We start from the raw sequence: 24,140 nt of genomic DNA, 5'->3' as shown, positions 1-24,140 counted from the left end.
AGACAGACTGACAAAAGAGGAAGTGAAAGAGCATTAAGGTGTGGATGTGGATGTGATAGAATGCATTAAGGGAAATACAAAGAGGTGGTTTGGCCATGTGGAGGGGATAGAGAGCAAGAGACTAATTAGGAAAGTGTATGTGAGTGAGGCAGAGGAGGGGAGAGGGAGGGGGAGGCCAAGGATGAGTTGGAGAGAGGGAGGGGGAGGCCAAGGTTGAGTTGGAGAGAGGGAGGGGGAGGCCAAGGATGAGTTGGAGAGAGGGAGGGGGAGGCCAAGGATGAGTTAGAGAAAGGGAGTGGAGAGGTATCTCAGAGAGGGATGTGTGAGCTGGGGGGAGGGCAGTGAAATGGCAGGGGACAGGGCAACATGGAGGTGATTTGTTTGTGGCCACCATTTATGGGATTAAGGCATCTGGCAAAAGATAGACAAGTAAAGCTTACACCAAAAAGTCAAAAAAATATAATAATAATGAATTACTATATAATACTAAACTTCAAAGGCCTGTAAAGAGTATTTGCCTACCAATATCCATATGTATTGATGATAAACATATACATCTTTCTTTCTTTACACTTACCTATTTACAAAGGTTTGGACTGATTATACCCAGATAACTGGTGTTCAGCTGCATACTATGTGTATACTCTGTATAAAACTCAAAATGTCCCATTTACATGTGCCTATTTATTTATTTATTGAGTCTCCTACCTTTTCCCTCCTTCCCTGATTCCTTTACCTGCTCCAAGTTGGATGCTTCCCTCATCTAAATAAAACTGTTTATTTGTTGTCAATATAAATTCCATGACAGCTCCAGCCGTCCTTTAAGGTTTTATTACTCTTAATATCCCACTCTTACTCTCCCTTCTGGTTATTACCTCCTTTCCTCCCTCCATTTGTTTCTTTTTCTCCCCTTCCTTCCTATTAATTTTTCTCATTAAATAAATTCAAAGCTCTTAGTTAACATTCTTCTCTGATTCCTAAAGCAAAGGTATATCCAGTATATTACTGGGCAAAAAGTTTACTGATAATAATAAGGATGAGCAATTAATAGCACAGCCATTTAAAACCCTTGGTGAAGTATAAGGCATTTTGCAAAATTATATTCACCAAATTTTGTGACATTACAATCCCCCTGAGATGGTTTGGCCAGGTGGAGCAAAAGAAGAGTGAGAAACTAACTAAGAACATGTATGTAAGTGAGGTGGTGAAGGAAAATGGGGAGAGAGAGGGACAGACAGACCAAGAAAGAGATGGAAGGATGGAGTGGAGAGGCATACAGGTGAAGATGACGATGGTGGAGGACAGGGTAATGTGGAGGTGAATTATTCTTGGTCATCCCCTCAGACTGATGGACCCTACTAAATATAACAAAATTATCAGACCTAACAACAGATCAGTGAAAAGGTCAAGGGATCCTTTCCTGATGAGACAAGAAAAAGAACATTACCCACAGATTCCCTACATATTGTGTAGGATGACTATACAGGCGGGCATGGTGTGGGCCAGAACTCTGATTGTCCTCTAAACAGCAACCTCAGAAAGTTATATCAATCTCTCTTATTCTCTTTTTATTCTTTTCCCATCACTCGCTCATCAGTCCTTGAGCCACTTGTGTCCCTTCCTCCTCTTTCTCTTCCTCATTTCCCTTCCTCTTCCCTCTTCTTCTTCCATTCTTCATCTAGCAAGTATGATAACAATGACAATGATGATGATTATGATGTTGGCACTAGACATAACAGTGCAAAAGCTACCTATGACTGAACAGATAACCTTTTTTATCCTCTCAATCGGCTTATACAGTAGTAACTCTCCTGTAAACTTTTCAAACCTTTGCAAGATCATGAAAAACTTACAACACCAAGACCTCCACTAGCAATCTACTCAACATAACCCCAGAACTAACCTTTCCTGGTGTAGAATCTGAAGACATCTGAAAAGTTTGACCATCCAAACTTATTCTCAACAGCCACCCTGGCCTCGTAGTCTGTGGCAGGCTCCAGCAGTTCAATAGCGTGGGTCATATGACGGCGAGGGCCTGCCTGATTGTGAATGGAGGCCTCTGGGTGGTGGAGACGTACATTCCACTGCTCTTGTGGCTGCCCAGCAACATTTGGCTGTGGAAGGATGATTACCATACTCAAACAAATTGCAGTAATCCTCTGTCAAGGATGCACTGTGATATTTCATTAAAGCTAAATCCAGAACATATAATACAGCTGAGGGATTTCTAGCAGTCCAGAGACAGTTTTCAACCTTCTGGCTACCAGACCAATATGAATCAACTACTCTTGTGGTTAAAAGTGTATGCATCCATGTAAGGATAAAGGATTATTTGCTATGTCTACCTATTTATCTATTAGCAGATGCCTTAATCCCATAAGGGGTGGCCAAAAAAAAAAAAAATCGCCTCCACATTACCCCGTCCCTCGCCAATTCACTGCCCTCTACAATAAAAGAAAGCGGCATATAGGAAAACTGCTGGGCCTTTGGGAACAGACTATCACCTGTATGCCCTTACACAGGAAATATATCTATCTATCTATCTATTGCCAGACGCCTCAATCCCGTTTGGGGTGGCCACAAACAAATCGCCTCCAAGTCGCCCCGTCCCCCGCCATTTCACTGCCCTGAAATTTAATCCAGTATTGCCCGATGAATATATATACAGTATATCTTGTTAACATGCATGGGTCATCTGCTTTGACTATTCTATAACTCCTTAGGAGGGTTATAAGGTATTCCCCTGAAAATATGGGTAGCTATTAGAGTTGTCACAAATATTTCAGAGATGGCCAGTGCAACCCTAGCCACATGTGGCTATACCACCGGTTATGTACCACTGAATCTAGGAAAACTGTAAGTTTACTACTATATGCTGATCAGTCCTTCTACACCTCACACTGTACGCTATTTACATCTCTCTCTGGGTTCCCTCTGGACTCCTTCAGGTGCTCATCTACTGACCTTGTATTTGCGATACTGAAGACGATACATGCTGATTGGTGTGTAGCTTTCTGTTTCCCAGGTGAGTGTGTAAGATGTCTTCTCTCCCCCAGCGGGACTGCTTGTCATAAGGGGAATCTTAGGAAGGCCTGGGGAAAACAGGGTGATAAGTAGTGTCACTATCAACATTATTATCCACCATTATCATCATTGCAACCCTCACTCCCATCTACGGGGTTGGATGAAACAGGATCCAGAAACAAAAATGAGTAAGCACTAAGGCAGAATAACTACCACACAGATTGCCCAGGGAAATGGGGCACACAATCACCCACACATTATCCAGGCCTTTGAAATCTTGGTTCACCTTAAAAGCATAAAATCATCTGCCCATATTTTTTTTATCCCTTTTAGATACAATGCAAATACAGTATACCATATAATCATCATCCTGACTCTTTTTCCCAACTGTAGGTGGGTTTAGGACTTCATATACAATAAAAGGAAAATCATTTGACTTTTGAGAATTTAACATGTATTAAAGTTTATTCCCAACAATGTTAAGCCTCTCAGGCTCATCCTCTATGTCTTATTCTGGACAATGTCACATAATTTTATTCAGCTCTGATATGACATCCTTAGACTCAGGTGCCCACTCATTTCACTAGTTAGGGCATCCCTCAGTTGAATAAGAAGGTCTGGCATTTTTCAGAGAGGAAAGAGTATTTACTGACATTATATTTTTTTACATTCATACCATAAGTAAGCTGTTCAACTGGTAAATACCATATACTGGCAAAGTACAAGTTTCAAAAATAACTTTCAATCTTTTCCCTTATTCATCACGAATGCATGTTTTATTTTACTGATCGCTCTTGATGAAGGTGACAACTAACCTGTGAGTCTTAGGGTACTAGCAGTCTCTCCAAGGCTGTTCCTTGCAGTGCAGGTGTACTCTCCAAAATCATCTTCTAAGACTTCCTTAATGGTGAGGGTGTGGCGGTGGAGGGAGTCATGCTCAGAGACATGGCGTGAAGGGTCCAAAGGCTTTCCATCCTTAGTCCACGTCACAGTTGGGGTTGGACGGCCATGGACATTGCACATTAACTTGGCTTCATCTCCTTCTCCAGTGTGGAGGATGGCCTGTGAAGAGGAAGGTTCCATTAACTAAAAAGATAGCCACAAGTGAAAGTAAAAGAAAATGAAGGGGACCGTAGGAAAATACAGTACAATCTAAATTAAGAGAGTGAAAATGATTCTTAACGGGGTTCTTAAAGTGAAAAAGTGCACACTCTGTCACAAAATTTACCTGCCTACAAATCCCCTTCCCACCTAATCTGCTGTGCATGTGCACCACTTAGTGATGGACCAATATGGTAATATTCACAGCACAAAAGTGAATGTGTGATACGACATCTGATTTTGTGGCTGGGTCATTCATGCGAACCACAGCATTGAGAAACATTCACCTTATGGCAGCTCTCCATGCTATACAAGTTCTTGTAGCATCTCTTCTCAACCCATTAACCCTGAAGTGATTTTGTAAGATTTTATTCCGTCATCTTAGGTCTACCTTTTGTTGCTCTACTACCTTAGCCCCTTCAGTCAAGTGACATAAAGTATTCTCACTCAATACTTATTACTCAGGATCATTTTATTCAGCTTAGGAGAGACTTTTTGAGTTGGAAAAGTTAGGTATAGCCTTCCCCTACCTTTCACAACAGGGATGCCCTCCCAATCTGAATAGTATTGGGTGAAAGTAGAATGACAATATAAAATATGAGTGCAGTGTGATAGAAAGGGGTAACCCACCACACAAAAATGCCAGGCAGAATAATTGTGTCATGAGAAACCAGCAACTCGTTTCCTCACAATAACTGTGTCAGGAGCAATCAGTACACTGTTTCCTTTCCTCATCTTCTCCCACCTGTTCAGTGATGACGTCTGGGGGGTATTCCACTTCAATGGTCATGGATGCAGAGGAGGGGAGGCCTATTCCATTGGAGGCAGTGCAGATGTACGTCCCTTCAACGTGGCGGTCCACATTCTCCAGGGTGATGCTCAGGCCCTGGGGAGAGGTAGGTGTTGGTGTCAATGGAAGAGAAGTGGTCATGGAATATTAAACATTATTACACCTATAGTGCCCCATCAAGAGTGTGAGGGCCTGGGGCTAAACTACAGTATTTAGTTCAGACAATTAAAGGACAAACAATGAAACAAGGCAAGAAATAGTCAGAAATGTCTGTTAAAAAAAAAAAGTTGTAACTGTGACATGAGCATGAATGGCAATACAAGATTAAATGCTTATAGTAATCTACCATACCATCTGATCATTACTGTGTTTGAAATTACGAGTATGCCTTCTAAAAATTTTTAGCTCACAGGATGGCTTAACACACTAGGTCCAGTATTACAAAAATACAAGCCAATTAAGTGCTGTATAGAATATACCTTCCATGATATGATGGATGTACAACAGATGCGGAAATGTATCAGTGAGGCTTGTGATACATGTGTGTGAATGGAGAATGTGTGGAATATGTGGATGAAGCACATGAGGAGCTTGTGGATGAAACCAATAAATATATACAGTATGTGAAATATGTGGATGAAACAGATGTAGAACCTGTGGATGAAACAGATTTAAATTTATGTTTTTCATACATACATAAGTAAGCATATTTTTTTCCTTGCTAATGGAACTGAATGAGCAAATACCCCCAAGCCTGACCTCTTCCGACTGTTGGCCTGATGGAAGGTGTCCCTGCTTGCGACTCCAACTGATGGCTGCTGGGGGGTTACCATCGGCATGACACTGCAACGTCACACTCGACCCCTGCACCACATGTTGCACCTCAGGGCTCACTCGTTCAACCTGAGACACAGCATCAGTAATAATAATAATAATAATAATAATAATAATAATAATAGTAGTACAGTAATAATATATCTTGCTGTTATGAACCTCGGTGACATTCTTTTTCTACTCTTACTTTAATTTGGCCTAAAGCTGCCATTTCTACATGCTGAATGCTGAACTGTAACAAGACACTTAACACTAAAATATGAGGCTAGTCAACAAGAAGTGCTATGGAATGGATGTAGAGCTATAACTCCTTATGGAATTATGGCATCTGGCAATAGAGAGAGGCAGAGAGACAAAGATATATTGACTGATTGACAGATAGTGTACATATATTGACACACAGGATTTAAAGGGTTAATATGATACTGACTGTGGCCGGGTACTGGACGTGGAGGGTGTGGGTGAGTTCGGCGATGGGTGAGGTCTCTATACGACACATGTACTCCCCTGCATGGTGCTTCTTCACTCCACTTAACACAAATGATGACCCAACCTTCATCAAGTTCTTGGAGTTCTTCAGCTGTTTGGGGAAAAGAAGTGTGGTAAATAAAGGCAATCTGGGTGTTTTATCATTAAAAAAAACAAAGAATCAAGAATAAAATGAAGTGTGATAAAGGAGGAGGATTCAGGTGTTTTGCCTCCAACTGGAAAAAAAGCACAGCCTTAAGAATAAAAAGAAGTGGAGAAAATAAAGACAATTCTGGTGCTTTACCAAAAAAAGATAAATAAAGCCTTAAAAATAGAAATAGGGTAAATAAGGGCATATTCATATAATTAAATAAAGCCTTAAGAACAAAAACAAAATATACAGACACCACAAATGCTTATCTCTAACACCAGGAAACAAAGTACTTCCTATTAAGACTAACCACAAGAGACACAATTCATCATATCAGTACCACCTCTCAGTGCTGGAGAGGGATGTCTTCATGTGGTGGCACTAATGTAACCAGGCTGCTCAACTGCCTGCATATACAAACATCCCTGAACTATTCCCTATCCCACAAAATGAGGATAGTGAACTGCAGATCAGCTTAAGCCTGCAGTCCACCAGAATCATGTTTCAAATGAACCTACTACTACTACTACTAGTACTACTACTACTACCTCCTGTCACCAAAAAAACAAAACAATTTTCCTACACCACATATGCCTCAATAATTCCTACAAAAGATTATGCTGTAGGGGTGAAATATTTTGTGCCGGGATAGCTACCTGATGTCATTAATTTTCCATCTGTCCTCACGCCACAAGAAAAAAAAAAAAAAAAAAAAAAGGGGGGGGGGGGGCTGAGTTACGATAATGATAAGGATGTCACAGTGGCATTTGTTCATACACAGTCCAGAATGGTAATACCAGATCTGTAATGAAAATCCATGCATTTGTAGCTGTTAAATAAACGATGAGGTAGCGACTGCAATGAGATATTGTACTCACATAGGTCTATACCATACTTATGATAATGTGTATTTCTGCTAGTGACAACAATTCTTACTCAAACCATCCAGCGACCTCTCACAGGCAACTACAGATCCAACACACTGAAGAAGGAAAAATTACAGAACTCACATTGTAGTGCTAGAAATTACATGTGCTAGATATTACAGTACTCACATCGTAGTCCCCAACGAAGAGAAGCCGGTGGTCGCCATTGGGCAGGATACGTTTGAACATCAGCACGTGGTTACCTGCAATGAGCGTACCTTATCAAATTACCTGCATTTTAACTTGGCCCATATTTTCGTCCTTTTGCAGCTTATTTCACATAACTCAGTGGTATAAAAAATACAGCTATACATCCTCTTCATAGCTCTTCTTCATGATTAGCACCAAATTCTAGTTTTCACCAACTGTTGTATTCAAGATGGAGAGATGGCAGACTGGGGCCACGTTTGAGTAAAGAGGGTATAATACTCTTTACAATTTGATGAAACAATACAAATACTGTCCTGTACTTCATGTAGTTGCCTGCAAGAATCACTGGAACCAAAACTGACACAAATTACCAACATAGATTTGAATTCAACCTGTTCCAATCATTAACTGCATCCTGTACATACAGAAAAAGGGAACCAAAGGCTGAACGTATGCATAAAATTATTCTTCCCAACAAATCATACAAAAGAAACCCAAACTCGCGGCATTCATTCTGAGATGCCTAGGCCCGTAACACCTTTTCCTAAACGATTTATTTTGCCTATTACACCTTACTGCCCTAGTCCGTGCTGTACTGTATAAATCCTTCAAACATTGCCATACTCTACTTAAATAACGTACAAAAGGATATCAAATAGTCATATCCAAAAATAAATCACTGAGGAAGAGGTGATAAGGAGCTCTTGATAGCGGGAATACGAGGTAGCCACATTACCTACTGCCAAACTGGAGGTCATAGGCAGGTAAAGAGACAGACTGAAGATGACTGATTTGAGGGTTGATCACATCTGTACAGTACTTGTGTGTGTGTGTGTGTGTGTGTGTGTGTGTGTGTGTGTGTGTGTGTGTGTGTGTGTGTGTGTGTGTGTGTGTGTGTGTGTGTGTGAGAGAGAGAGAGAGAGAGAGAGAGAGAGAGAGAGAGAGAACATAAAATGCCTCTGACCTTTACACAGACCCATATATGAAGATTGTACACGCGATAACCATACCTGATACAGTGATATAACAAGCCACTGTAAAAAGTCAGCTACTGTGCAGGTTCAGCACTCTCTCTCTCTCTCTCTCTCTCTCTCTCTCTCTATCTCACACACACACACACACACACACACACACACACACACACACACACACACACACACACACACACTTTAAGGAAGGTAATTCACTACTACAATGTTACAACCGCATAAATTAACCAGTACCAATATTTGTAATGCAAAACCACCCCACATTACATCACCTACCTACGGCCTACAGACATCTCTACTCAATTCTTCAATACGAGAATTACAATATAAAGTACAACCCGTTTATGTAACTCATACGGTACATACAAAATACACATTATCAAACGGATACGGCATCTGGTTGGTACTAATAAAATAAATACAAAAATAAATAAATAAATAAATAGTTCTGAATATTTTACTACACAATACAGCATCTAGTTTGGTACTAATAAATAAATAATGAAAGAGTAGGCATTTTTCCCGTGCCAGAAATATCTCAGTGCAGAGTCTAATAAACATTTGGTGTAAATAACTCCCTGCTAATTAAAAGAGCTGAGTGGTAATTACTGTTGCTTGTCTGTATGCATATACTTACACTGCATTCTCCTAACATGAAAGGTCTCTCTCTCTCTCTCTCTCTCTCTCTCTCTCTCTCTCTCTCTCTCTCTCAAAATCTCAGCAGGGGTCTTGAAGGGAAAGTGGCAGTTAGTACAGACACCAAAATATTAATTTAAACAAGAAATCTGTCCACCACACTTCAGCAGTCTGGAACTTTAAAATCGGTAATAATAATGTTTCGAGTTTACGCATGAATACTGCAAATAAACCAATGCTGTAATATAAACCAGAATTAAGTTCCATGAAGCTATAACAATCCCTTAGTACCCCCTGCGTCTGGGAGGTTATTTTTAGCTTCGTTTTTTTTTAATTCATTCGTTTTGAGAGGCCTTGTATGTATTTCCACGTAGCAGCCTTCTTTACTCACCAGCAGCTTTCCATCGTTCACAGTCTCTGGTAGCATCTCTGTTCTCTCCCCCAATTATACTGTTAATTATTTATACTTCTTGGTGTTCTGTCCGTCACATCATAATCCTAGCGACTTTCACCCAGCATTCTCTCCACATCTTCACACCACCTCCGTCTAGCCCTTAGCATTAACATCAAAAATTCCCAGTTGACCTCACTGAACATCTTTCCCAGTACATCCCTCCACACGCCTCCCCACCCATAACCTTCCACTTCCCTCCACACACCTCACCAGCCACAATCTTCCACTTCCCTCCACACACCTCCCCATCCACAATCCTCTACTGCCCTCCACACACCTCCCCACCCACAATCTTCCACTTCCCTCCACACACCTCCCCACCCACAATCTTCCACTGCCCTCCACACACCTCACCAGCCACAATCTTCCACTTCCCTCCACACACCTCCCCACCCACAATCTTCCACTTCCCTCCACACACCTCCCCACCCACACCCCTCCTCACCCACAATCTTCCACTTCCCTTCCACATCCTCCCCACCCACAATCTTCTACTGCCCTCCACACCCCTCCTCACACACATCCCTTCCCACCCACAATCTTCCAGTGCCCTCCACACACCTCCCCACCCACACACCTAACCACCAACATCCCACCCACACATCTCCCCACCCACAATCTTCCACTGCCCTCCACACCCCTCCTCACCCACACCCCTCTCCACCCACCTTGGTCCTGAACGTCGCAGGGGAAGGTAATGTCTCCTCCGATTTCCACCGAAAAGACTTGAGGTTTGGCCAAGAAGGTGGGCACGACATCTGAGGGAGTGTAATCTTCGTCGTACTCCCCGTCACCCTCGCCGTCGTCATATTCGTACTGGTATTCCTCTTGGGCGTGCGCTGGGGTGAAAGAGGGGGAAAGGAATTTAGGAAGAGAAATGCGTAAACAAGTACGTACAGTAGTATAGGGTGACTCTCATAATACTCCCCCTACTCTGTCTGATTCTCTCTCTCTCTCTCTCGCTCTCTCTCTAAAGTCCACAGTTGATTTACAAGTTCCAATGTTAGAGAGAGAGAGAGAGAGAGAGAGAGAGAGAGAGAGAGGACAAAGAAATAAGGAAGGATGACAAACATCGTTATCGACTCATTTCTTCTTATGCTACTAAAAACACAACACACTTTCCACGCATACAGTACTTACTAAATCACTAAAATCAAGGAGTTAAGGGAAAGGCGTCGTGTACAAGCTAATGACAGGCCTGAAGAGGAAGGTTAGTGGTTATGATGCAAATGAAGAGGCATGGCGAGAGAAAAGGAGAAAGGGGGAACGTGGTCACAGGAAAAGGGAGCAACTGAAAAAAGAACAGAAAAAACAGAAAACCGCGATCAAAAAATATAATAATAAAATAAAATAAAAGGGCAGATAATGGGGAAATAGGATTACATGGGGTAAAGGATTAGAACTGTAAAGGAGGATATGAGAAAAAACGTAGTAAAGGAGAATTAAGAATAACAAAATAAAAATGGATAATATTAACTGGATCTCAGCCACAAAAGAGAGAGAAAAAAAAGACGAAAAAAATAACAACTTCACAACAAAAGACACAATTTCCCCTTTGTCGTGATAAAAAAAAATCCCAATTATTTTTTCCCAGTCAAAGGTAAGATGTAGATGAAGCACGTGGTCACAAAAGGAGGAAAAAAAAAAAATCAAATGTCTCGAACGCAACCGCCATGAGCTAAAATATGATTGGTGGAGACGGGCCGCTCAGAGCCAATGGGAATCGAGTATGGGGTAAACATTATTGCCAGAGTGCGCCGGGTTTGTAATTCGGGCAGGTAATTCAATTTTGGAGAGAGAGAGAGAGAGAGAGAGAGAGAGAGTAAAGGAAGGAAACGAACGTGGAGAATAAGACAGAGAGAGACCTAGGAGGGGTGGGCAAAGAAACGAAGGAAGGAAACTAAGAATATAAATGAGAGAGAGAGAGAGAGAGAGAAAGATCTGATAATCACAACCCGGCCGCTGACCAATTGGATCCTTCGTGTTCCTTTCACTCGCCGGGGAGATATGAGAGAGAGAGAGAGAGAGAGAGAGAGAGAGAGATTGTGTGATCGTGTGCGTGTATGTGTACGTGCACGTATGGTCAGAGACGCTGGTGGTCATTTGTATATGTCTGTCTGTGCGTCTAGCGTGTGTACATGATAAGGGGAAATTACGGTGGTCATGTGTGTACGTCTGTGAGCGTGTGTGCGTGAGGAATTGGTCTGGTGGTAATCGTGTACGCATGTGTGTGCGTTTCTGATCACCAGGGGTAATAGCATTTGTACGTAATTATAAGCGTGTGTACATGAGGAGTGAAGGCAGCGTGTGTGTGTGTGTGTGTGTGTGTGTGTGTGTGTGTGTGTGTGTGTGTGTGTGTGTGTGTGTGTGTGTGTTTATCAGATCCAGGCCAAATTGTGGAATTGTGCCGCCGTGATGCGAGGTTGATAAGTACCCCCTCTGTCCCTGCCCTGCCTTGCCTTGCCCTGCCCTGCCCTGCCCTGCCCTGCCCTGCTCTGCCCTGTCCTGCCTTGCCTTGCCTTGCCCTGCCCTGCCCTGCCCTGCCCTGCCCTGCCTTGCCCTGCCCTGCCCTGCCCTGCCCTGCCCTGCCTTGCCCTGCCCTGCCCTGCCTTGCCTTGCCCTGTCCTGCCCCGCCGCTAAATCCCTTCCCATTCTTCTCCTCTGCTTCCCTGATTACTTTTTCTCCCTAATCCCTCTCTTTCTTACAGTTTCTCTTCCCCCATTTGCCGATTTTCTCTTGATGCTATGGTCCCCCTCACATTGGCTCTCTCTCTCTCTCTCTCTCTCTCTCTCTCTCTCTCTCTCTCTCTCTCTCTCTCTCTCTCTCACTTCACTGTCTCCCTTCTCTCATTCTTTATCTCTTCTCTCCATCCTTTTCATCCTTTCCTATTTCCTTCCCTGTCCTCCCTTCCCTCTTCCCTCCTGCCTCCCTGTCCTTCCCTCCCTCTTCCCTCTCTCCCACCCTTTTCATCCCTTTCTCTCTCCTCTTTCCCTCCCTTTCCCCTCTCCCTCCCTTTATGGCTGAGGGGAAATTTGTGGTGAAATATATGGAGACGAGGGGAAGCTCTGTCCACTGCTTAATTTGAGGGAAGACGTCAAACAGCCACTTATCTCTCTCTCTCTCTCTCTCTCTCTCTCTCTCTCTCTCTCTCTCTCTCTCTCTTCCTCCTTTGCTTCCAGTCTTCCTCTCGCCTCACTTATTCCCTCTTCCTTTCCTCCCTCTTTCATCTTTAATTCTCTCTTTCTCTCTCTCTCTCTCTCTCTCTCTGCGGTTGAGCGAGGAGTTAAATGGGGAGATTGGGAGATGTGGTTGTGGCCTGAGAGAGAGAGAGAGAGAGAGAGAGATTGTATATATGTATTATGTATGCATTTATGAGAGAGAGAGAGAGAGAGAGAGAGAGAGAGAGAGAGACATTGTATATATGTATGTATTATGTATGCATTTATGAGAGAGAGAGAGAGAGAGAGATTGTATGTATGTATGTATTATGTATGCATTTATATGTAGGCACAGAATGTGTGTGTGTGTGTGTGTGTGTGTGTGTGTGTGTGTGTGGGGTGCTCCCTCCCTCATCTCTCGCTTTCAGTAAACAATGAGACGACTAGCTTTAATGTTCAGGCCAGTCTGCTGAGAGAGAGAGAGAGAGAGAGAGAGAGAGAGAGAGAGAGAGAGAGAGAGAGAGAGAGAGAGAGAGAGAGGAGGGAGGAGTACAACCTGTGAAAAATTATGCATTGTAGGTCGTAGGGTATGGGGGTGGGGAAGGAAGGAATTTAAGTTCCCTCCTATGATCAACACCTAGCAGAGCATCCATCCACTCATTCGATGTGGTGCAAACTTCAGGTAACTATTGATTCTGGACTGAGTGACGTGCGATAGACAGACAAACGGACGGACAGACGAATGAAGACAGACAGATAGATAGATAGATAGACAGATAGACAGACGCTGCTATCCTTGTCAGTCACGCCCGTCGAATATCCTGCTTCTTCCTTCAATATCGAGGTAATGTTATGAGAGAAAATCACGCGGGAAAGTAGGCAATGAAACTCTCTCTCTCTCTCTCTCAATTTTCTAAACCTCTCATTTTCTCCTGCGTCTGTCTGTCTCTCTCTCTCTCTCTCTCTCTCTCTCTCTCAGTTATCCAGACGGGTCGGTGCCTATTCACTTAAAACGTCATATTCACTTAAAGGACCTCGATTACCCCCCCCCTCTCTCTCTCTCCCTCTCTCTCTCTCTCTCTCTCTCTCTCTCTCTCTCTCTCTCTCTCTCTCTCTCTCTCTCTCTCGCAAAATAAACGCAATGTATTTTTTTTTTACTGGGATTTGGACGGATATGCTAAGCGATATTTTTTATAATTTTACACTTGTCACATTATTATTATTATTATTATTATTATTATTATTATTATTGGATTACCGTCAAGTTCTTAGCTATTTTCTGTGTACTTGTGAACTGTTATTATTATTTTATTACAACTCTTTTTTTTTTTTAGGGCAATTTTACAGGCTATCATCCTTGGGTTCCTTCTTTTTATTATTTCTTCTTGTTCTATTTTTTTTTTCTTCTTCAACTTTTCTTCTTTCCCTTTGTCTTCGTCTTCTTTTTCTTCTTCTTTCTACTCCTCCTCCTCCTTCTTCCTCCTCCTCCCTGCCTCCCTAAATCCCTCCTGCCAGCTTCAATGGAGGGGCTGGTGGACTGGGAGGAGCCTTCCTGCCTGGCTATCCTTGTCTTTAACCCCTGGACTCAAATTCTCGTCGGTTATGGCAGTTCCCTAACACCTCTTCCTTAGCGACTCAATTTTGGATATGGGCGGTTAATATCCTTTTGTACATTGTTTATGCAGGGAGTGGTGATATTGTAAGGATTTATGTGACATCGAAGAGGGCAGTAAGGTGTAGTAAATAAAATAAGTCCCTCAATCGACGTGAATACCACTTTGAACTAACACCTTACTTAAAATGCACACCTTCGTACTCCCTACCTTTGACTTCTCCCTCCCTCCCTCCCTCCTTGTGACTCTTCCCTCCCTCCCTCCCTCCATTCCTGGCTGTGACTCTTCTCTCCCTTTCTCCTCTTGATTCCTCTCAACTCCCTCCCTTTCTCCCTCCCTCTTCTTGACTTCTTTCTCCCTCCCTCCTTTTTTATTCCACCGACCCCCCCCCTCTCTCTCTCTCTCTCTTTCCTCCCTCCCTCTCTTTGCCTCCTCCCTCCCTCCCACTTTTCCCTCCCTCCCTCCCACCAAATTGAATATTGGACGACAAAGCACCAGATGCCGTCCCGCTATGAGGGAAGGAGGGAGGGAGGGAAGGAGGGAGGGAGGGAAGGAGGGAAAGGGAGGTAGGGAAAGAGGGAGGGTGAGGGAGATACTGCCTATGAAGGGAGGGAGAGGAGCGAGGAAAAGTGAGGAGGGATGACATAAGGGAGGGAGGGAGGGAGATATAGGCTGTAAAGGAAGAGAGAGAGAGAGAGAGAGAGAGAGAGAGAGAGAGAGAGAGAGACAGCATCGCAAGGTTAATGGAGAAATAATACATGCAAATTTGAAATGGCGAGACGACCGTTACAAAAAGGCCATGAATACCGTTAAGGCGCGGTTGATGAATATTTAATTTTTTTTAAATTAAATGCAACGTTTTTTTATCTAAAAAAAAAAAAAAAATCATTCCAAACATCATAAAAATAATGAAAATTCTTATACAGTTTCTTAAAATGCTATCTATTTCGTATTAACCCAGCCTAACCTCACAACCTCCTCACATTAAAAAAAAAATCTATCTATCCATCTATCTATTACATAACTTCACCTCACCACCTTATCAGACTTTTGGTTATATCTATCTATCTATCTGTCTGTCTATCCGTCTATCTATCTCTACTAAACTAACCTCATTACTTCACCTTATCAGAATGCTTTGTGTGTGTGTGTGTGTGGCATCAAACCTGCAACTGCAACTTCCACAACTACAACCACAACCAAAATTGCCAAAACAACCACACAACCCCCAAATCTACCACAACTACCAATATTACAACTACCACAACCTCAACAAAATCAGCTACCACAATCATAACCAAACTACCACCATTACAATCACAACTACCAATTATAACCACAACAACTACAATTATAACCACAACTACCAACATTACAACTGCACCTACCACAATCTCCACAAAGCCTCAACTACCACAATTATAACCACAACTGCCACAACTACCACCATCGCTCTCAGCCCCTCTCTCACTTGAGTTAACAGAAAGGATTCTCTCTCTCTCTCTCTCTCTCTCTCTCTCTCTCTCTCCACCCACACTCACTGTCTCCATCTATTATCATAAACACCCGTAAAATTGTCTCTCTCCTCTCTCTCCCTCTCTCTCTCTCTCTCTCCCTCTCTCTCCCGGCCATATTTGTCAGGCTGCTTCACTCCCCTCCCTCTTTGTTGTGAAGCCGTGTGTCCGCCATCTTTAAACTCCCAACAACAGGACATCAAAGGGTATGAGGTGTTGTGTGTGTGTTATGTGGGGGCTGAGGAGGGGTTGGTAGAGGCCTAGAGTGGTTACGTGTAATTGGGTTGTTTGGTCTGAGAGGCCTAAGTAGTTGCCTGGTTCGTGTGGTGTGGTTGTGGTTATTGATGTGGTTATGTGGTGCGGTTATGTGGTGTGGTTGTGGTTATGTGGTGTGGTTGTGGTTATGTGATGTGGTTATGTGGTGCGGTTATGTGGTGTGGTTATGCGGTCAGCTTCACCGTCTTCCTCCACCATCTTCTTTCCTTCAGTTTTTCTTAAGGAACAACCCAAGGACCTCATTTGCTACTTAAGTCATGCTGCTACTGTGCGTTTTTATCTATTTCTTTATTTGTCTATATATTTATTTGTCTATATATTTATTTATCTATATATTTATTTATGCTAAGAACACCCTGGCAGGCAATTAAAGCTCTACCTCCTTCAGTTAAAAAAAAAAAGTCTCTCTTCATTTGAATAATTTTGAAGATGAGCTGAAATTATCTGTAAGTTTATTCGTTACTAAGTATAAGGAAAAGTAGCGGTGCTCTCATATACCTGGCGATGCACGACGCTGATAGTAACCTGTCCGGGATACAGAATGGCACTGTGATGAAAAACAACAGCATGAAAGACAACAACGAGACCATACTGCGAAATACAAAAAACCCAAAACTGATAACATTCTACACAAAAGATGAAAAATTCATGGCAGAGACAGCCCTATATGACATTAAATTCAAAATCCCTGGGAGACACGACCCCTATGTAACAGCTAAAATCAGATCCACAGTAGACACAACCTTACATACCAACGAAATTCAAATCCATGGCAGACACAGCCCTACATAACGAAATCCAAATCCAAGGCAGACACAGTTCTATATAGCAATGAAATTCAAATCCAAGGCAGACACAGCCCTACATGACAGCGAAATCCCAAACACAAAGCTAACTAAACCGTACATGACCACAAAAGACATCAGACAGCGAAATGCGAGACAGATACAGCCCTCCGTAAACGCGAATTTCTAAACCACGATAGACACAGCTCTCACCATAACAAGAACGAAACGGCGAAATTCGAGGTAGACACAAACCTACCTAACAACACGAGGGAGGAAATATCACCATCTGAGCCTCGAGTTGCCATGGAGAGGGAAGATGGCCAATGAAAAGTTCCCCATAATGAAAGAAAAAAAAAAAATACGGTGCCGTCGCGTCTGTCTCTCGCGTTTCACGGTTTAAAAATTTTCCCGCCTGCTCCCTCCCCCTGCCCCCCTCCTTTGTGTAGTCTGTCCCATTCCGCTGCTTTGATGGCGCTTTTAATATTCACTTTATCACTTTAACTTCCTCGCTTTTTTCTTATCAAATCCCCCATCCCTCCTTATCATCTACCTCTCTCCCTCTTTACGCTTCCTTATTTGCAGACTTAAACGTTCCCTTATCTATGGTACCTTTCTCTCTCTCTCTTATCTCTCCCCATTTGCAGGCTTCATACAGCCACTTTATTAACTTTATTACTGTAATATTCTCGTTTTTTTCTTGTCAAATCCCTTACGCCTTAGCATCTACCTTTCTCTCTCTCAATCTTCCTCATTTGCGGGCGTAAAATACTTTGAATTGCCTTGCGCTCGTAGTCGTAAACGATTTTTTTTTTTTTTAGTGTAAATGTCTCTCCCTATTTTAATGGCTGGTGTAATATCCGTTTTTTACCGTTACTTCCAAACGATTATCAAAACCTGCCTCATATCTACCTTCCTCTCTCTTATCCTCCCTCATCTGCGCACACACACACACACACACACACACACACACACACAATGAAAAAGACTGAAATGGTCCTCGTCCGTAATCCCTCTCTGTTTAACCCTGGCCATGTCGCTGGTACAGGGTGTTTCGTAGAACTTCCTAAGCTATTTGTTTTGTGTTTACCCCTTAAAAATACTGTAAAAATGAAAAACAAAACAACGAATATTTAGGTACAATATGCAAAACAAACAGTCAAGGAAGAGGTGCTACGAAGTACAGTATCGTTTTGCAATGGTAAAGAAAATGTCTGAAATGCTCTGTGCTAGGGTCGCAAATATGATGCAGCATTCTCGGTCGCTTTTCCCACAATGACATATCTTTTTAATATCGACACGGTTTCCACCAGTAACACACAAGATATTATCAAGGTGTAATATGCAAAACAAATCGCTATGGAATATGTGCTACGAACTATACGATCCCATTATGGTTAAAAGTTTGAAATATTTCGTTGTCGTAACCCCTCTTTGTTTACATTCTGACGTCACAACATGGCCGCCGTTCCTGCCATCACTCTCGCTCATTAATGTCGCTTTTTTATTTATTTCGTGTCATATCTACACATCTTTATTGTCCTTTCTGTATTATTACTTCTTTTATTTCATCTTTTATTCTTTGTCTGATTCCTTTCTTTCTTCCCTCTTCTCTCTCTTCCTCCTGATCATTAATATCGCATCTTATTTCTTCGTTTCCGAGCTCTCTTATTATTACTCCCTTCCAAGTTCCCTTATTATTATTATTTTGAATTTCTTTTTTAATCTAGATTTCATTAAATGGCACTTTTCTTATTTTTCTTGATTTTTTTTTTTTTTTTTTTTGCTTGCCTTCATCTTTCTCTCCCTAGCAAGAAAAATAGTTTTAGTTTTTCTCGAGTTTTTCCTCAACACATGCAATTTTTTTTATATTCTTCCCTCTTGTATTAATTTCTTCCTTCACTGTTGCCTCTTTCTTTTTTCCTGAACAAAGTCTTCTTGTTTCATACTTTTCCTTTCTTTAATCAAAATAATTTTTCATTTTCTTTTAAACCCATCTGTAAACACTTCACTCATTCACTAATCTTAACTCTTCTTCCTGTCTTTTTTTCCTTTTTCTTTTTCTATCTCCTTCTAAATCAATGTAACTTCTATTACTCTCTTTATATTCCACTTCATTCCTTCAACTTTCCATTTTTCTTCCTTTTGTTTTCATTTGCTTCCTCCCCACAGGCTCAAAGGTCAAAGTTAGAGATGAGCACAGTGGCTAACCGCGTCACAGTGCCTCATCCTTTACCTCTACCTCTTCCTTTTTCCTTCCTTATTTCGTCCTTCTTGCTCCATACCTTCCTTTATTCCTTCCTCTGTTCGTCTCTTTTCCCTTACTTACTTCTTCTTTTCGCTACTTCTTCAATCCTTCCTTCCCTCCCTCCCTCCCTTCCTTCATTTTTTACGTCCTCCCTTCCCTCCCTCCCTCTCTCCTTCCTTCCTTCCTCCCTTCCTCCTTCCCTCACTACTACAAAGCTCCTGTTGACACTGTAGGGAGTACAGTGTCTTTGATCTCCTTATGAGGTGTCAGAAAGGGGAGGTGGGGGAAAATGAAGGAGGAGAAGAAAAAGAAGAAGAGAGGAAACGAAGAAAAGAAAAAGAGAAGGAGGAGGAGGAGAGAGAGAGAGAGAGAGAGAGAGAGAGAGAGAGAGAGAGAGAGAGAGAGAGAGAGAGAGAGAGAATTCGAGACAAATGGAACTCATATCACCTTTTCAAGTCCCTTTTGATTCTAAATATCGTCTCTTCATCCGTAAGGAGGGAGAGAAGGAAGGAAGGCTTGAAGGAGAGAGAGAGAGAGAGAGAGAGAGAGAGAGAGAGAGAGAGAGAGACTAATAAACGCCTCAAAGGGCCCCTATAGGATCCAACCCCACTCAGCATAGATTCAGATCTTCTATATAAGGTATTGAAACCCACTCTCAGTTTACAAGAGGGATAAAAGCATGGGACCGTCTATATGAAGGTGGATGGATGGATGGATGGATGGATGGATGGATGGATGGGTGAGTGAGTGGATGGATGGATGTTTGGATGGATGGATAGATGGACGAAAAGAAAAAGGGAAAAGAGGAAAGGTAGGGAGAGGGTGTGATAATAACAAAAGAAAGTAATGAATGAATGAATGAATGAACGAAGGAAGGAAAGAGAAAGGACAAGACGGAAAGAACTAAATGAAGTAAAGGAGGAAATAAAGAAGAAAAACGAAGGAATGAAGGAGAAAGGAAGAGAGAAATAAGGAACGTCAGACAAACAGACAGACATGTAAAGTAGAAACCAGATGCAGTTAAGGAAAAATGGATAAATGATAATAAAAGCGAAGATAAAAGAGAGATATGGTGAGAGAAAGTGAGAAAAAAGAGAGATAAAGACGGAGATATAAGACAAAGCATATTAAAGCGAGGTAAAGAGATGGAGGAAATTGCTAAGATTAAAGCAAAGAAGATGGAGAAAAGGGTGAAAATGAGAGAGAGAGAGAGAGAGAGAGAGAGAGAGAGAGAGTAGAGAAAAAGGGCAAAGATTAAAGCCAAAGAGAGATAGAAAACTTAGAAAAGGTTAAAGTAAAAGAAAGTGAGAAAATAGAGCAAGGATTAAAGCAAGATTGAGACAGTGAGAAAATAGAGCAAGGATTAAAGCAAGACCAGGAAGGAAATAAAAAATGCAAGGACCCCAACAGCGTAAAACAGGTTATGTATTAGAGTGAGTGAGAAAGAGTGGGGAAAAATTAGAGCAAATGTGAGCTATCTCTCTTTTTTTCACGAAACTCATCAACCCTTAGGGAGTGTTTGCACGCCCCCTCACTCCATCTTTCTCTCTTATTAGACTCTCTCTCACTCTCTCACTTTCTCTCTCACTTGCTCTCGAAATAAGCAAATAAGGAAGTTATGAAAAAAGGTGGTGGGGGAATGTGGCGCTGAGAGAGAGAGAGAGAGAGAGAGAGAGAGAGAGAGAGAGAGAGAGAGAGAGAGACCCGCGGATGAATAAAATAGTCAGGCGTCATCCGGAATAATTTTACTAGAGTTTTCCCGGTCATTAGGGGGTTTAAGGAGACTCCCTTAACACCTAATTCTTGGCGATTTTGTCTTTGCTGTTATGTTAGTAATGTATGTTTTATTCCTGGTTTAATTTCTTGTTTCTTCTCTCTCTCTCTCTCTCTCTCTCTCTCTCTCTCTCTCTCTCTCTCTCTCTCTCTCGATCTATCTATCTATCTATCTGATATTCGTCGATCGTTTCCTCAGAGCGGGCATACCTTTTCTTTTTTTCTTTTTTTTTCGTAACTTTCCGTTCTATCGTCACAAATTCTTTACGTAATCTTTTCGTAACTCCGCCATCTTTTTTTTTCGTAATTTTCGTCAGGTTTCTTTATCATTTTCGTCTCTTTTTCTCTCTCTCTTTTTCGTCAGGAAGTTGGTTGGTTTGGCTCTCACTTTTTTTCTCTCTCACCCCTCCCTTCCCCTCCCCTCCTTCCCCTCCCCTTACCTACCTATCCCTCCCTCACCCATTTCTCCCTCTCCCTTACCCTCACCTTCTTTCTCTTACTCTCCCTTTCCCCCTTTCCTTCTCTTACCTCCCCTCCCCTCCCTTCCCCTTCCCTCCCCTACCCATTCGTTTCCTTACCTCTCCTCCTTTTCCTTTCCTTTCCTTGCCTTCCCTTCCATTCCTTTCCTTTCCTTGCCTTCTCTTCCGTTCCCCTCCCTTCCTTTCCTTTCCTTGCCTTCCCTTCCATTCCCTCCCTTCCATTCCTTTCCTTGCCTTCCCTTCCATTCCCTCCCTTCCCTTCCTTTCCTTTACCTTCCCTTCATTTCCCCTGCATTCCCATCCCTTTCCTTCCCATCCCTTCCTTTCGTTTCCTTTCCCTCCCCTCCCCTCCCTTCCTTCCCTTCCCCTCCCCTGCACTCCCCTCCCTTCCCTCCCCCTACCTTAACCCTCTCTCACCTACCCAAATATTTAAACTCATCTCCCGCCCTTTTCACTTCACCCCCACACCATTACCGTCTCTCTCTCTCTCTCTCTCTCTCTCTCTCTCTCTCTCTCTCTCTCTCTCTCACCTTGTCCTCCCATTTCATTTTTCGCAAGAGGGCGTTTAGGGCGCTTTTGAAAGAACCTCTCTCTCGCTCTCTCTCTCTCTCTCTCTCTGTTCTCCACCTCCTCCTCCTCACCTCCATCTCCTCCTCAACTCCTTCTTCTCACCACCTCCTCCTCCTCCTCCTCCACGACAAAGCCTTTTCTAAATTGTTATCTTGCTTTCTGGAATAAGATGGGTGAGAGAGAGAGAGAGAGAGAGAGAGAGAGAGAGAGAGAGAGAGAGAGAGAGAGAGAGAGAGAGAGAGAATATGCCCTCATGTGCAACGTCACCCCTTCAACAATATCCTTCATCTCCCACTTGTCTCATTCCCCCCCGTCTCTCTCTCTCTCTCTCTCTCTCTCTCTCTCTCTCTCTCTCTCTCTCTCTCTCTCTCTCACTGTCTCTCTCTCTCTCTCTCTGTATCTATTTATGTATCTCTACCTACCGATCTATCTCTGTATCTACTCACTCTCCATCTATCTATATCTACGTCCTTTTCATCTCTATTCATCTATCTACCTAAGTCTGCATGTATCTACTTCTCTACTGGTACTATGTCTGTCTATCTATCCACGTGTAACTATCGCTCTATTGGTCTGTGCATCTATCCAGCTCAATCCAGCATCATCATTAAACATACTGTACTTGGGGATTTATCATCGAAAGAGCATTATTATCTCTCGTAAAATCTGCTTCCAAGAGACTGAGTGTGCTAAGATGCCGTGCCTTCTTTACCCCTGCACCGTTGTTGACTCTATACAGGGGTTTTATTCGCCCCTGTGTAGAGTACAACCCTCATGTGTGGGGAGGCTCACCACAAACAGCTCCTCTCAACAAGGTGGAGTCAAAGGCTTTTCGTCTCATTAACTCTCCTCCTCTTACTGGCTCCCTTCAACCTCTGTCTCTTCGTCGTACTGTTGCATCTTTATCTCTTTTCTATCGCTACTTCAATGGTCACTGCTCCTCTGAACTGTCTGCTTGCAGCTCTCCACCTCTACGACAGGCGCGTTGCACCCGTCTGGCAGCTAACTCTCATCCTTTCTCTGTCCAACTCTCTAATGGAAGAGCTAACCATTACTCCCAGTCCTTCATGTATGCAGCAGGCCAAATCTGGAACTGTCTCCCTCTGTCTGTATTTCCTACTGCCTATGATCTCCAGTTTTTCAAAAGCAGTGTGTCCAGGTATCCCAAAATTAACGGATCTTGAATTTGGCTCTCTGATATCTTGTTTTTGTTTTTTCTTGGATGGAACTACTTGCAGGCTCCTGGCCTTTGGTTCCTTCTTCCTTGAATTTAAAAAAAATCTATATCTGTTAAACTAGTCTCTCCATCTGTTCATGTAAAAGCTATGTACCTCTCTCTCTCTCTCTCTCTCTCTCTCTCTCTCTCTCTCTCTCTCTCTCTCTCTCTCTCTCCCTCTCTCTCTCTCAATTTTAAGCCAGCCCTACCGCCATGAATATCCAGGCGGCTAATATTCTGATACCAGATAATATTCCCTGTTTAATATCGTGGTCAGGGGGGAAGGACCGCGCCTGGCTTGGGTAATATTATAATTCTTTCTTTCTCTCTCTCTCTCTCTCTCTCTCTCCTTCAATTATCCAATCTTTTCCCCTCCCACACTCATGTACACAATCTGTTTCTCTCCCTCTCTTTTCTTTTTTTACTTTTCTTCTTTCACATCTCTCTCTCTCTCTCTCTCTCTCTCTCTCTCTCTCTCTCTCTCTCTCTCTCTCTCTCTCTCTTTAACACACACACACACAACTGCTCCTCCCTTTTCTTCCCCTCTACCTCCTCCTCTCCTTCGTTCTCTCCCTTCCTCAATTTCTCCCTCAATCTCTCCCCACTTCTCTCCCTCCTCCCTTCTATCCCTTTCTCCATCACTCCCCCACTTTTCTCTCTCCATCCCTCCCTCCCTCTTTCTCTCCCTCCTTCATGCCAAGGATATGAAGAAACTGCCCTTTATCTCCTTAGTTAAACGGGCAAGGAATGTCCTCTCTCTCTCTCTCTCTCTCTCTCTCTCTCTCTCTGCCTGTCTGTCTCTATCTATCCATCTCTACCACCATCTATCAATCTAAGCATTTTGTCTCTCCCTTTAGTCTCTCTCTCTCTCTCTCTCTCTCTCTCTCTCTCTCTCTCTCTCTCTCGCACAACACCCACCCCCATCATAAAAACACCTCCGCTAACACCACAACACAAGCCCTGAATGACACGTAAAAAAAAAAT

At 42.7% G+C, this 24,140-nt stretch overlaps 1 protein-coding gene across 2 annotated transcripts in view; it reads right to left on the bottom strand.

Moving 5' to 3' along the window:
* The window catches only part of LOC145390872 (protein amalgam-like), a 468,170-nt gene that overhangs the window by 14,870 nt on the left and 429,160 nt on the right, over window positions 1-24,140 (bottom strand). For both annotated transcript variants that reach the window (XM_080265860.1, XM_080266311.1), the window contains exons 2-9: window positions 10,192-10,362; window positions 7,424-7,497; window positions 6,180-6,329; window positions 5,675-5,818; window positions 4,871-5,011; window positions 3,840-4,086; window positions 2,965-3,092; window positions 1,904-2,114 (exon numbers count right to left, since the gene is read on the bottom strand). In XM_080265860.1, the coding sequence (XP_080121986.1) occupies window positions 1,904-2,114; window positions 2,965-3,092; window positions 3,840-4,086; window positions 4,871-5,011; window positions 5,675-5,818; window positions 6,180-6,329; window positions 7,424-7,497; window positions 10,192-10,362 (1,266 nt within the window). The remainder of the gene's footprint in view (window positions 1-1,903; window positions 2,115-2,964; window positions 3,093-3,839; window positions 4,087-4,870; window positions 5,012-5,674; window positions 5,819-6,179; window positions 6,330-7,423; window positions 7,498-10,191; window positions 10,363-24,140) is intronic.

This window comes from Coenobita brevimanus, chromosome 1, assembly GCF_032717465.1.
Source record: "Coenobita brevimanus isolate Jiangsu-jjx chromosome 1, ASM3271746v2, whole genome shotgun sequence".
NCBI lineage: Eukaryota > Metazoa > Arthropoda > Malacostraca > Decapoda > Coenobitidae > Coenobita > Coenobita brevimanus.
Note: the sequence above shows the minus strand (reverse complement) of the source record. Positions and strands in the feature narration are given on the sequence as shown.